This window comes from Haliotis rubra, unplaced genomic scaffold, assembly GCF_003918875.1.
Source record: "Haliotis rubra isolate DU_JTF1 unplaced genomic scaffold, ASM391887v1 Scf287, whole genome shotgun sequence".
NCBI lineage: Eukaryota > Metazoa > Mollusca > Gastropoda > Lepetellida > Haliotidae > Haliotis > Haliotis rubra.
In genome coordinates this window covers 963603-978731 of record NW_025766954.1, presented here as the reverse complement: position 1 = coordinate 978731, position 15129 = coordinate 963603, and the positions used below count along the sequence as shown (strand labels likewise).

Here is a 15129-nt window from a genome sequence, read left to right as displayed (position 1 = left end):
AAGACTTCCACTTCTGTCATCTTGTAAGAGATCTGATTCAAAGTCATACTGATGTGGTCTGTAATAGGACATCCTCAGATATATGCATAGTGGTGAGCCTTAAGACGAGATATTACTGAGACGTCAGTTATATGTAATGCACAAATCAAAATGTTGTTAACTTGTAATGATTCCAACAGACAATTTCAATTTCTTCCCTCAGGACAGTGTAAATATGTTATCCAGTCAGATAATTCTGTGAAACAATGATCGATTATCATCATCATCATCATTAGGATGTCTTCATCACGTCTTGTTATTTGCTGTTTCAGTAGTCTGCAGACTGTCACTTCGCTGTTTCAGGAGTCTGCAGATTGTCACTTCGCTGTTTCAGGAGTGCAGATTTTCACTTTGCTGTTTGCAAGAGTCTGCAGATTGTCACTTCCCTGTTTCGGGAGTCTAAACAGGAGTCTGCAGGTTGTCACTTCGCTGTTTCAGGAGTCTGCAGATTGTCACTTCGTTGTTGCAAGAGTCTGCAGTTTGTCACATCGCTGTTTCAGGAGTCTGCAGATTGTCACTTCGCTGTTTCGGGAGTTTAAACAGGAGTCTGCAGGTTGTCATTTCGCTGTTTCAAGAGTCTGTAGTTTGTCATTTTGATGTTTTAGGAACCAGCAGAAATGACCTACTTTGTGTCATATGTTGATCACCCTGAAGTCCGCCGTGCGATCCATGTCGGAAATTTGTCCTACACCGCCTTCAGCATCCAAGTAGGTGAGTTCCTGTATACCGACATCCTGGACAGCGTGAGGCCGTGGTTTGTCACTCTGCTCAACAGTGGCAAGTACAAGGCAAGTACAACAGAATCTGCTAAACAACCGAATTACACAGATTCTCTAATATTTCACATTTGGCTACCAATACCATAACATTTACAATGCAGTCTGGACTGTATCCTGCAATGTCCCATCTTCTTTCTCTTCAGTTTAACGAATAACTAGGGTTGTGCTACGCCTGCCAAGGAAAGAATATCAACTTATGAAATGAATATACTGTATGAGGATATGATTTGTTTCTTTGTTTGTATTGTGGCAGTCTGTAAGTGATCGATTCTGGATCAGACAATCCGGTGATCAACAACATAGGCATCGATCTACGCAATTGGGAATAAGAATCATATCACACCCATTTGAATGCCCCACTATATTGTCTAGTGACAGTACATGTTTTGTCATCAGGTGCTGTTGTTCAACGGACAGCTGGACATCATCTTGTGTCTTCCTGCCATAGAGGCCATTTGGGAATAAGAATCATATCACACCCATTTGAATGCCCCACTATATTGTCTTGTGACAGTACATGTTTTGTCATCAGGTGCTGCTGTTCAACGGACAGCTGGACATCATCGTGTGTCTTCCTGCCACAGAGGCCATGCTGGACAGTATGACCGAGTGGAAAGATCAGGCAGCCTACAAACAGGCCACCAAACATATCTGGAGAGTCTCCCCGACAGACAAAGATGTAGCAGGCTATGTCCGTGCAGTTGGCAACTTCACTCAGGTTCGTCATCAGCAGCTTGAGTATCATCCTCGACTATGCAGGGTATTCTAACTACCTTGGATCCATTAAATATAAGGCTAATAGCGGGGACATCACCAACTAATGATTTGGCATCAACAGAGTTGACTGTAATTTAATGATTAAAGTATTTTTATTCAGTTACGCCCCCCAGCAGGAAGTGTTGTGGTGATACTGGTTTGGGCTCTGTCATTCCATCCTTCCATCCTTCCTTTCATCCAAAACATTTAGGGGAAACTTCTTAGGATACAAGGAATGAGTAAGTGAGTATGGTTTAGGCCGCTTTTAGCAATATTCCTTCAATCTCGCGGCGGGGGACACCAGTAATGGGCTTCACACATTATACCCATGTGGGGAATCAAACCAGGGTTTTTCAGCGTGACGAGCGCACTCTTTAACCACTAGGCCATCCCATCGCCCCATACAAGAAGGGCATTTAGCCAACATCATTAAAGAGATAAATATGATGACTGAATTCAAAATCATCTCTTCACAATTGTATATTTTACAGAGTTACCCTATGTGAATAGGTTTCGATTCAAGTACATCAGACCTAAAATGGGGAAACATTAGAGATAAAAGGATGTTTGTTATAAGTTCTTAAGGGAAATATCTGCAGGTCAAGTTTGAAACCCAGCATTGAGATGAAATAGTGCACAGATGTATTGTCTTGCCTTATGTTTAATGGTAAATATTGTTTCTCACAGGCCACTGTGGAAGCAAGGATGATATTTTGCATTCATTATTTATGTGGCTGAGGAAAACCCAGCATCGAGGCCTAGTATTTTACAGAGTTGTTTGATCGCTAGAGTTTGGTGGACAATCCAACCACCATGAACTGGTGTCCTCCATACAACTCTGGAGCTGGGGACAAAAAGGATAAAACAATTGTTGGAAAACAAAACAATGCATCAAGAATTAATAATGTACAGAGGTATGGCCCTTGTTTGATATTATGGACATGGTGTCCAGCAAATGAGAACATTTTGATCCCATGTGTTGAAGAAGTAAGCAAGGTGGTGGATATAGTTGTCCTGTGTGTTGTAGGTGACTGTGCGAGAGGCGGGGCATATCGTCACCTTCGACCAGCCTGACTGGACGTATGACATGTTACAGCGATACATAGAGGACAGACCATTCTACTAGAAGATAAAAAATAGATCATGTACATCTCCTGGAACACATGGAACAGATGATAGGACGTGTTACAGCGATACATAGAGGACAGGCCATTCTACTAGAAGCTAAAACATTCATCATGTACATCTCCTGGCACACATGGAACAGATCATAGGACGTGTTACAGCGATACATAGAGGACAGGCCAGTCCACTAGAAGCTAAAACATTCATCATGTACATCTCCTGGAACACATGGAACAGATCATAGGACGTGTTACAGCGATACATAGAGGACAGGCCATTCTACTAGAAGATAAAACATTCATCATGTACATCTCCTGGCACACATGGAACAGATCATAGGACGTGTTACAGCGATACATAGAGGACAGGCCATTCCACTAGAAGCTAAAACATTCATCATGTACATCTCCTGGCACACATGGAACAGATGATAGGACGTGTTACAGCGATACATAGAGGACAGGCCATTCTACTAGAAGCTAAAACATTCATCATGTACATCTCCTGGCACATGGAACAGATCATAGGACGTGTTACAGCGTTACATAGAGGACAGGCCATTCTACTAGAAGATAAAACATTCATCATGTACATCAGATCATAGGACTGGCGATACATAGAGGACAGGCCACATGGAACAGATCATAGGACGTGTTACAGCGATACATAGAGTGACAGTCCACTAGAAGATAAAACATTCATCATGTACATCTCACCTGGCACACTAGAATCATAGGGACGTGTTACAGCGATACATCATCTACTAGAAGCTAAAACATTCATCATGTACATCTCCTGGCACACATGGAACAGATCATAGGACGTGGATACATAGAGGACACAGTCCACTAGAAGCTAAAACATTCATCATGTACATCTCCTGGCACACATGGAACAGATCATAGGACGTGTTACAGCGATACATAGAGGACAGACCACACTAGAAGCTAAAACATTCATCATGTACATCTCCTGGCACACATGGAACAGATCATAGGACGTGTTACAACGATACTAGAGGACAGGCCAGTACACTAGAAGATAAAACATTCATCATGTATCTCCTGGCACAAGCAGATGATAGGACGTGTTACAGCGATACATAGAGGACATTCATCATGATAGAGGACAGGCCATTCTACTAGAAGCTAAAACTCATCATGTACATCTCCACACATGGAACAGATGATAGGACGTGTTACAGCGATACATAGAGGACAGGCCAGTCCACTAGAAGATAAAACATTCATCATGTACATCTCCTGGCACACATGGAACAGATGATAGGACGTGTTACAGCGATACATAGAGGACAGGCCATTCTACTAGAAGATAAAACATTCATCATGTACATCTCCTGGCACACATGGAACAGATCATAGGACGTGTTACAGCGATACATAGAGGACAGGCCAGTCCACTAGAAGATAAAACATTCATCATGTACATCTCCTGGCATACATGGAACAGATTATAGAACGTGATACAGCGATACATAGAGGACAGGCCAGTCCACTAGAAGATAATACATTCATCATGTACATCTCCTGGCACACATGGAACAGATGATAGAGGACGTGTTACAACGATACATAGAGGACAGGCCAGTCCACTAGAAGATAAAACATTCATCATGTACATCTCCTGGCACACATGGGACAGATGATAGGACATGTTACAGCGATACATAGAGGACAGGCCATTCTACTAGAAGATAAAACATTCATCATGTACATCTCCTGGCACACATGGAACAGATCATAGGACGTGTTACAACGATACATAGAGGACAGGCCAGTCCACTAGAAGATAAAACATTCATCATGTACATCTCCTGGCACACATGGAACAGATCATAGGACGTGTTACAGCGATACATAGAGGACAGACCATTCTACTAGAAGCTAAAACATTCATCATGTACATCTCCTGGCACACATGGAACAGATCATAGGACGTGTTACAGCGATACATAGAGGACAGGCCAGTCCACTAGAAGCTAAAACATTCATCATGTACATCTCCTGGCACACATGGAACAGATCATAGGACGTGTTACAGCGATACATAGAGGACAGACCATTCTACTAGAAGCTAAAACATTCATCATGTACATCTCCTGGCACACATGGAACAGATCATAGGACGTGTTACAGCGATACATAGAGGACAGGCCAGTCCACTAGAAGCTTCAAAACATTCATCATGTACATCTCCTGGAAGAACTATAAAACAAACATTCATAGGACGTGTTACAGCGATACATAGAGGACAGACCATTCTACTAGAAGCTAAAACATTCATCATGTACATCTCCTGGCACACATGGAACAGATCATAGGACGTGTGTTACAGCGATACATAGAGGACAGGCCATTCCACTAGAAGCTAAAAAACATTCATCATGTACATCTCCTGGCACACATGGAACAGATCATAGGACGTGTACATAGAAGCTGACATCATTCATCATGTACATCTCCTGGCACACATGGAACAGATCATAGGAGATGCTACAACGATACATAGAGGACAGGCCAGTCCAGATAAAACATTCATCATGTACAACTGGAACAGATGTTAGGACGTGTTACAGCGATACATAGAGGACAGGCCAGTCCACTAGATGCTCCCATTAGTAAGTCTCCTGGCACACATGGAACAGATCATAGGACGTGTTACAGCGATACATAGAGGACAGGCCATTCTACTAGAAGATAAAACATACATCATGTACGTCTCCTGGCACACATGGAACAGATCATAGGACGTGTTACAGCGATACATAGAGGACAAGCCATTCTACTAGAAGCTGAACCCATCATGTACATCTCCTGGAACACATGGAACAAGTTCATGTCCTGTCAGTTGAACTGGAATATACTTAAAAGTTTGACACGCTAGTGTCTGTGTTAATTTAGAGAGAGAGACGGACACACAGACACAGACACGGGCACATATAGGTTTGGCTGGTACATTCTGCCGTAAAGCGATATGTAATGCGCACAGATGCTAAAACAATGTAAAATGTGCATTCTCCTACTCATGTCCCTTCAGCGCTTCCGTACGTCTGAGACCATATACATGTGACTGTTGAAGACGTGATCGTAATCTAAACCCTAGAGTAGATACTTTGCAAGCAGTGATAATACATAGGTATTTTTAGATGCAATCAATTGTTTAAATTTTATTTGTGAAGGAAAATGCAGGAATGATAGAGCGTCTGAGACCATTATAAAATGGACACACTAAACAAAAGTGATCATTCTCCAGCTGTATGTCGGAAATAAACTGAATGCCCACTAAAATGAACTAGAAAATGGGTGTTGCCACATCATATAATTAATAATATATAGATCTAATAATTTCAAATACATAATTAATTCAACCATGTATTTTTAACAATGTATGTACTTTCAAAAATGGAATATTAATAACAGAGAATATACTTTATTTATTGGGGGCATATATCATTTCAATATAACATCCATACCTATTCTTCTATTTTGCATGGGGTTGATCATGGTACTGATATAGGCATTGATCTTAAAACGTTTAATAATAGTCATGGTATGGCAACATCTGCGTGATGCTAACAAGAGGTTAATTACACATCGGATCAATGGCGTGTTATGGTGTTATGAAAACCTTATAAAATCCGTTCAGAATTATATAACTGAAACTAACCGCTTTACGGAATTCAAGTAACAACCTATAAACATAAAATGCACTTGGTATCTTGTTCTTTTCTTTATTTTTATTTTGTTTTGATTCATTCATTAATGTCCTAATGTCTGCTCCATAGAAATAAGTCAAGATAATAACGAATTATATGCGGAGAAGCATTGACATAGGCCATATGGCCTGTTTGCTAATCCTATTTCCATTTTGTTATGTCGTGTATTATGAAAAATGTAAACATTAATGGAAATAAAATACTGTTTAAATCAATGGCGTGTTATCTACTGGATATGAAAAATCACATGACTATGATATATAAAACTGAATGTACCCCATTCCCCACCCCACTTCAACCCCTGATATAGCAACACTTTTTTATGTAATAGGAAAACGGACACATGAAATATCAATAACTGTGTGTGTGTATCAGCTTGTTCTGAAAGAGCCCATTAATAAGAAAGAAAGTGTGCATTTTGAAACTCTCTCTCTCTCTCTCTCTCTCTCTCTCTCTCTCTCTCTCTCTCTCTCTCTCTCTCTCTCTCTCTCTCTCTCTCTCTCTCTCTCTCTCTCTCTCTCTCTCTCTCTCTCTCTCTCTCTCTCTCTCTCTCTCTCTCTCTCTCCCCCGAGTGGGGCTTAAGTTTCTTAAAGGCGTTTACACTAAAACCAGTTATTAATATTTCATAATGTGTCCGTTTTCCTATTAGACATGAGTTACATGTATGTCCAACATCAACGTTTTCAGATGAATGATAGAATTTCGAGCATGAGCATCAATCCGATAAGAGATGTTTCAGTGTGTTTCACTTGTGCGCATGCGTCAAAAATGTAAGGTCATGAAATTCTGCTCTCCACAAAATACGAAATAAGAACACAAACAAGAGTCGTAGGATAAAATTGGTGTGTATGCATTCATGAAATTATGCTGCATACGTATCTGTATGAATCTTGTGTTGTAGAACTGAATTTTCTTGAAATAATTTGGAAATATGTATCTCATTGAAGATAAACATTAAAAGTGTTTACATCGCTCATTGTTCCAAGCGCTTGGGTTCTGATTGACACAACAATGAGTGAGAATGGATCTTCTCGTTCACCCAACAGCTTAGGGGGATTAAGGTTATGCTTTATTGATTGTGCAATACTGTTCATCACTGTGTGATATGGTCCGACAGGGTAACCTAATTAGCTTGCTGAGTGCAGTTCACCATGACACCGATGGACATTAAATTTTATTTGTTGTAACATCACTCTAAGTGAAATATGTTCTCTGAATACAAGTATATAATGTTGCACTGTGGTCTAGTGCATTTATTCACCATGGCAAACGTTCAGCTTGACTTACATTTCATTCCAAATGGTACAGGAGGTCAGTACTTGATATTTAGGTGCAGAAGATTTAGCATCAAGACAAGGAGAGCAACTTCTATCCACTGGAAGTGTTGACAGAAAGATTGCCGAGCCACCATCAACACCAAGATGGCCTACTGACATCTAACAGAGGCGAACACAACCATATTGTAGACAACGGACAGATTGCCATCGACAAGTTTGTCATCAGTTTGAAGGACATGGTCCGTCAACAGCCGAGGCCATTTTTCACCATCCCAACCTTTAAGAGCATCAGACATGCACTTATACCGATTTATATAATATGAATATAAGGCAATGGAAATTATTAACATGTGTCATGTAAAACTAAACGTGTTCGATCAATATTCTGTCGAAACTATCAAATTATCAGTGAATGATCAATTATTTTTCGAGACACTTAAAATGAATATAATATAAGAACCAAAACAATAGGGTTTTGAAATCGGCGAAAAAAAACAAAATGAAAAGAGAAAAAAACCTAGAATGTGCAATATATGAAATGGAAGCCAGATATTCAACATTAAGTAGTGAGGAAAACAAGGACTTATGCTCGAAAAAGGAAAAACTTGAAATTATTAGAATTGCTAAAGTAAAAGGAATCATATTTCGGAGTAAGGCTAAATGGTACGAAGAGGGAGAAAAAAAAAATACGGAATATTTTATGAATTTAAGATAAAACAAACTATGTGATTGAAAATATGGGTGAACTAATAACACCCACCGCAGTTTTGACAAAGAAGGAAGACATATTAAAAGAATCATCAAACTTTTATAACAATCTGAACAGTAGTAAAGTGGCTGGCAAAAGAACATAGACTTTTTCACTAATATTGACGTCAAACTTTCAAATGATAAACGTGAATTCTGTGAAACTGAGCTTACACTTGATGAATGTGCGCGAGCATTAAAGAATATGAAGAACAAATAAAGTCCTGGCTCAGGCGGGTTTAGTGCAGAATTTTAAAAAAAAAATTAAATTGAAAGATATTGGTGTAATTCTCTGGCGATCTATTGTGTACTCGTACGAAATGGGGATGCTGTCAGATTTTCAAAGACAAGGTTTAATTACTTGTCTACCCAAAGAGTGTCGTGATAGGCGCTACCTGAAAAATTGACGACCAATAAGTCTCTTAAATGTAGACTATAAGCATTTGAATCATTCTCGCCTTTTGGGGACATTTATCTATTTAACTGTCAAGGAGAAAAACTACTATTATACTCCAAAAACATTAAAAATAACTTTTGGCAAGATGTCTTAGTATGTTACTGTTGTAATAATAGAAACCATATTGAAAACATCGGAGACTATTTGTCTACCAATTTTGAACTTTGTACCATTTGGTGACATAGGCTTGTTTGTCTCATGGTATAGAAAAGGAATGAAAAATATGCGGGACATCATATCAATAACAGGTGATTTTAAACCTTTTGAATTACTAAAAGAAGATTTTAATCTCCATGAAACATACCTTCTCTACTTTAGATTTTTGAAATACGTACCTAAACGATGCCTTAATCTTCTTAAGGCTACACCTATTGTTGATGAATTAGTTACAAGAAACTGTACTATTATTAAACACATATATAACTCGGCTGATTGTAAATTTGTTTACTCACAGCTGTGTGACAATCATGGAATATCATTAGGTAGTCTTCAACATAAATTGGAATCCAAGCTTAATACTACTCTATCAGAGAATTAGGTCACAGGTGACCAAATAGCACAGGGAACAAAATATAACGCGCACCTTTTGTTGTAGGGGATTATCTCGCTCCAGTGAACTGGGACCCCAAAACAAAAGGTGCTGGGTAAGTGAGAATGACCCCTATAAACAAGGTGTGACACAAGGTGTGTGTGTGAGACTGACACAAGCATATACAATGAACTTGATGATAAACTAGGCCAACTTGATCGAGTATCATTTGAAGAAGAATTAGTACAGTTGTATAAAAATGAAGAAGATATATTGAATATAATCTGATTTAGTTTAGATGAAACTGCAAAAAGACAGATGCGAAAATGTACCTCATGGGTACATTTCAAAACGTGTTCAAAGAGGCCATTCCAAGAAGACTATCATCGAAAAGCATGTGTCAGATGTATACATACTGTATAGCTTCATCAACGGTGCAGTCTCCGCCGAGGTGCTACAGAAGGAAGTTCTAAGCAAGCAAATGAATAGGAACACAGAAGAAAATCAACACAGAGAAGAGGATGGAGAGGATATCATGAAGTCGCTCAAAATGACAGATGCCATCGGGTTCATAGTGTCAAAGGTAATGGAACTAAACAATAGAATGAAAACAGAACTCTACCGATATTGACATGAAGATTGATAGTTTACATAAGAAGTTTGACGATGATATGAGGAGAGTAAATTGTGTCGTAGGAGAAAGAACCAAAGACTTGGTAAAGGGTGAAAGGGAAATAGAGAGAACACATATTGTGGAAATGAAACTAAGAGGTGATATACAAATACTAGTAGCACAGTTAAGAGAAAAGGACAAACAAATTGCACTTCTGAGGGATGACATGAAATCATACATAGAAGAAGTATCGCATAAAACAGGCAGTATAGAAAGTAGACAACATCAACTTTCAATTTAGAGACATGAACTCAATGACAAAATCAGACACACAACTTCTACACAGTAAAGAAGGTAAAAATACTGAGATAACATTTGCTGATGTTCTGAAAAGGCCAGTTAAGTCTCCAAAACCTACGGACAACACTTATGTATCACCTGAAATCACCATCCTGACAGATTCAAACACCCCTGAAGAAGACTCTACACCTGTGAAGAAAGATCCTGTCAAACAGTCACGTAATAGCGGACAACACAAGATACATACTGAGAAAGTTCAGGAATCTAGACATGTAGGATTTGATAAGGAAGTAGAAAGGGCCTTCCCAGGGAACATCCCCCAATATTAGACGCAAGAGGTATGTTCTATCACGTGTAAGTGCAGACAAACCATTTGAAATTGTTCAGGATGCTATAGTAGCCTATGCTAAGAAGCTAAGAATTTATTTGCAGCGGTTCATTCCCAAGTAAGTCAGCTTGGCGATCTATTATAATGAGACCTCTCTCGGAGTATGAACAAAACATCTGGAGGGAGAGACTAGCACAGAGACCGGATCTCTCACGATACTGTAACATCCACACACGTTTACAAATGCACGTCCTTTATTTTCTGATCCATCTCTATCCACATTTAAGACAACCCCTGCAACTCTGTGTCAAAATCGGATCAAGAGCAAAAGTATCAAAAGAATGTAACCACTGTAATGGACATTGCTATGACTATGACTGCCATATCATCCTACACTGTCTATTTTTTATGTCCGACAGAAATAATTTCTTCTCCTGCCTGATTGATAAACTTGATGTAGATATATATGTGAAAGTAGATATGCTCAACGACGGTGATATGCTGGCACTGTTTCTCGGCGCCTATATGCATGACTTAACTGAAATAATTGACTATGATACATGGGAATAATTAATACTTTCTTTTTCTCACTTCGTATGGAATCTAAAGAAACATCTGGTGTACATCTATTAAACACAGCCCTACTGCTCACAAAGTGTGCATTGTAAATTATCTATTAATGAGAAGTCTAACATATGCTTCCATTTTGTGACAAATGTTGTTCCATTTTGTTTAATGTATGTGTTGTCTTGTAAATAATGTATTTGCCTTTGTACGATCTTCGGATTCAACTCTGGCGGAAATAAAGACATTCATTCATTCATTCATTCCAGGGCCAGACTGCATAACAAATGAACACATTACAAATGGAGGGATGCTTTTCCTCAAACAACTCACGAACTCCAAACTGCTTCAGGACTGGTACAATCATCCTTCTTCATAAAGGCAACAATAAAGTGAAGTCCGACCCCTCGAATTACAGAGGAATAACTTTGACATCAGCATTATCAAAAATAGTAAAATTCGAGAAGGTACTTTTGAATCGTATTGAAAATTATCTGAAGTGTCCATATAGATTTTCCACATAGACTTCAATGCGGTTTTCGAAAAGGATACGGTGATGCAGTGTCAACCTACGTCGTGAGAGAAATAATCTCCCAGCTTACACAAAGAGGATCAAATGTATACACTGCACTTCTCGACAACGAGAAAGCATTTGACCGCATTTGGCATAATGGTCTACTAGTGAAACTGTTTGATCTTGGAATACAAGGCCGCGCCTGGCACCTTGTGAGCCACAGCTATGAAAACCCATGTGCTTATATACTCCATAACGGATGTACGAGCCGGACGTTCAACATAAAGCAAGGTGTAGGACAAGGGAGAGTACTCTCTGCCTCTACGTTCCTTGTCCTCATCACGGAGCTGGATATGCTTTCAAAAGGTCTCGTCATTGGAGATGAACGTATCACAAGCATTCTACTAGCAGACGACACAACACTACTCAGCCAAACGGACTACAGGTCATGGTTACCACTCTGCAATCGTACGCTATTAAATGGTGCCTTACGTACAATGCAGATAAAAGCTGTGTGATGATATTCAAAGGCGGTCATTCGGTGGACAAAACTTTGTGTTTTAGACTTGGTGAAAGTGTTCTTCCAACAGTGGGTAATACCACATATGCTGGATCCCTTATAAGTAATACACAACATGCCGAATGAACAGAGCGTTCCTGTGCAAAAGCCAGAACATTGCTATATTTCATAAAGGATGTCGGCTTAAAGGTTGGTTTTATAAGTCCTATAGGATGTGTCAAAATTTAGCGTTGAGTATTACTTCCTTGTGCATTCTATTTCTGTGAATTATGGACAAACATCACGGAAACAGAATATAACATCATGGAGCGAGTTCAATGGTTATTTGCTCGTATTGCTCAAAACCTCCATAAACGGTCATCAACTTCAGCAACTGTGCAAAGTTTGGACCTCTTGTCAATGCATGGAACCATCGACAGACTCAAACTCATGCTATTCGGCAGGCTATGCCGCGCAGATTCTGGAAGCACCCACCAAATAGTACTCCTGTATAGAATAGGACAGTTTATTACTGAGAACACGTGTGATATGTGGATTATCCCATGATCTTCTGAAAATTGTTCAAAAGTACGATCTCTGGTCGCATGTTAGTGAATTTATAAAGACTGGTAACTTTCCGTGCAAACTGGAATGGAGTAGAACTATAAATAGAAAAGTAGCCGACACAGAATATTACAAACTGGCAAATGACGCTCACTCAGACACCAGAAATGAGCCGTTTTGCCAACATTCACGCTGCTCTAGCCCCACATAGACTGTGGGGAACGTGTGAACTGTACCCAAACTCAACCAGACCTGTGTACAGTCTAGTTAAACTTGGTGTATTACCTGTTGTAGGTGGGATGTGCATACTCTGTGACACCGAGTGTGATGATATGGTGAAACACCAACTCTTATACTGCTGCAGTTTATTCTATAAGCGTAATGCACTTAGTGAACGTCTGTTTGACAATATGACCATTGAAAGCTTTGTACAATTCGAGGATTGTAATGATAATGAACTCAAGATTACCACCCGTCTAGGTGGGATCACACCACTCATTGAAACCATGTCACTGACTGAGTGGGCTGTATTTATTGACATTACAGCAAAACACATCAGCTCTTGGAACCCCAAAGCCCTGCTGTATCTGTGAAGCTGAAACTATGTCGGAGACTATGCCAGAGACTGTGTTTGAATATGTAAATATGTTTAATATTATATCCTGAGATGTTTTGATATATGTACTCTCCGTCTTAATGGATGAAATAAAGCACATTAATTAATTCATTCATTCCATATTTACAAAGTCGCTCGGTGTATGGGACATTTGTGTATCTCCAAAAATCGACTGCAAGTTTAAATACATGTATTCTACATCTGAGACCAGTCTTAGGTTTACATGGATAGAGAGTGTAATATACTTTTCTACATTTAACAGTGATTTAAAGTCGTGACTTTAATACAAGGAATCAGATAAACTGTTGGCAGAACTACACCATAATTGTTGTAGGTTGTCAAATAATCTTTGTTTATAAAGGTGAATAAATATCTCCACATTTCCAACATCTTGTGTTAGCCACACATATTCAAATCCAAGTCTAAACAGCATATGTTTAATAAGAGTAGCCCATGTGGTATGACCAGAGTCATAGCATTGGCGAGGCAGTCTGTGTTCATCCAAATACAGTAGCCAGCACCAATACTTAATAGCCGATGTGGTGTATGATCTGTTTGATTGGAATTTTAGAAGTGCTATGGATGATAAGAAAATTATAATACTTTATGGATAACAACTTCTTTATTTTATTATGATGTGACGTTTCAGTATGTCTTCTTATACCGTCGTGAAGCAAATGTAAAGTAACACAGCACAGATCGGACTTGTATAATGTAAGACAGCATGAGGGAATGCATCAAAGGGATGAACAACAACAACAATGGAATAGGTAATAATACAGTAACAATAGGAGGAAGCCAACAGGTGAGAATTCAGGACAAGATATACCTAGCAGATTGATTAGCAATGATGGCTGGCGAGCTCTGTTCTGTTGTTTTTATCAGTTCATTGTAGGCGGATAGGATGAGGTATCCTTGGTCTCTGTTGATTGAAAACTTGTGTCGACGGATTTGAACTGCTTCTGCCAGTTTTCCTTTGGTGAAGTCCTGGAGGTTCAACACACTTAAAATAGCTGTGGAATTCCTTGCTTTCATCATGAGTCTTGATATGCATCCCCAGAGGATCATCCGACAGAATAAATATGTGCTAAAGTACACAATAAAATTCTATCATGGAGAGCCTCCACATTAATCAAACCCCGACCTCCAGAATTGATTGGCATATATAAACGGATTAAGAGAGGAACGAGGGTGGTGGGCTCTGTTATCAGACATGATCCTTCTGGTCAGGCGGTCAAGACTCTGGATATCTTGTTTTGTCCAATCAACTACTCCAAGGAATAGGAAAGGACTGGCATAACAAAAGTATTGGTGGCTTTGACCTTGTTTTGAGCATTTAGCTCTGAGCTCCAAATTTTCTTTAAGCAAGGTTTACACTCGGCCCGAAGTTTGTCTTGAATCTGGTTATTCTGGAGCTTGTCTCCATAGGTGTAGGCCTGATCTTCCACAAGATGCTCAATAACTCCTCCCCCTGTAACTTGACCGATCCACCATTAACTACGTATACCTTGCCACGTTTCAAATGAAGAGCATTACATTTGTCGAGTCCAAATGTCTTATCAATATCGTTAGAAAAGGACTCGATAAGGAGAAACTGCTCTTTGAATTTGGTATCTGCTTTGGCAAGGAGCCCGATGTCATCCATGTAAAGGAGCTGTTGGGGATCTATGCTGAGGAGGTCCGGGA

At 39.4% G+C, this 15129-nt stretch overlaps 1 protein-coding gene across 2 annotated transcripts in view; it reads left to right on the top strand.

Moving 5' to 3' along the window:
- LOC124281654 (probable serine carboxypeptidase CPVL) overlaps positions 1–2881 on the top strand; it is a 35959-nt gene extending 33078 nt beyond the window's left edge. For both annotated transcript variants that reach the window (XM_046717590.1, XM_046717591.1), the window contains exons 12-14: positions 645–827; positions 1351–1536; positions 2602–2881. In XM_046717590.1, the coding sequence (XP_046573546.1) occupies positions 645–827; positions 1351–1536; positions 2602–2700 (468 nt within the window). In that variant the 3' untranslated portion in view covers positions 2701–2881. The remainder of the gene's footprint in view (positions 1–644; positions 828–1350; positions 1537–2601) is intronic.
- Positions 2882–15129: the final 12248 nt, after the last annotated feature.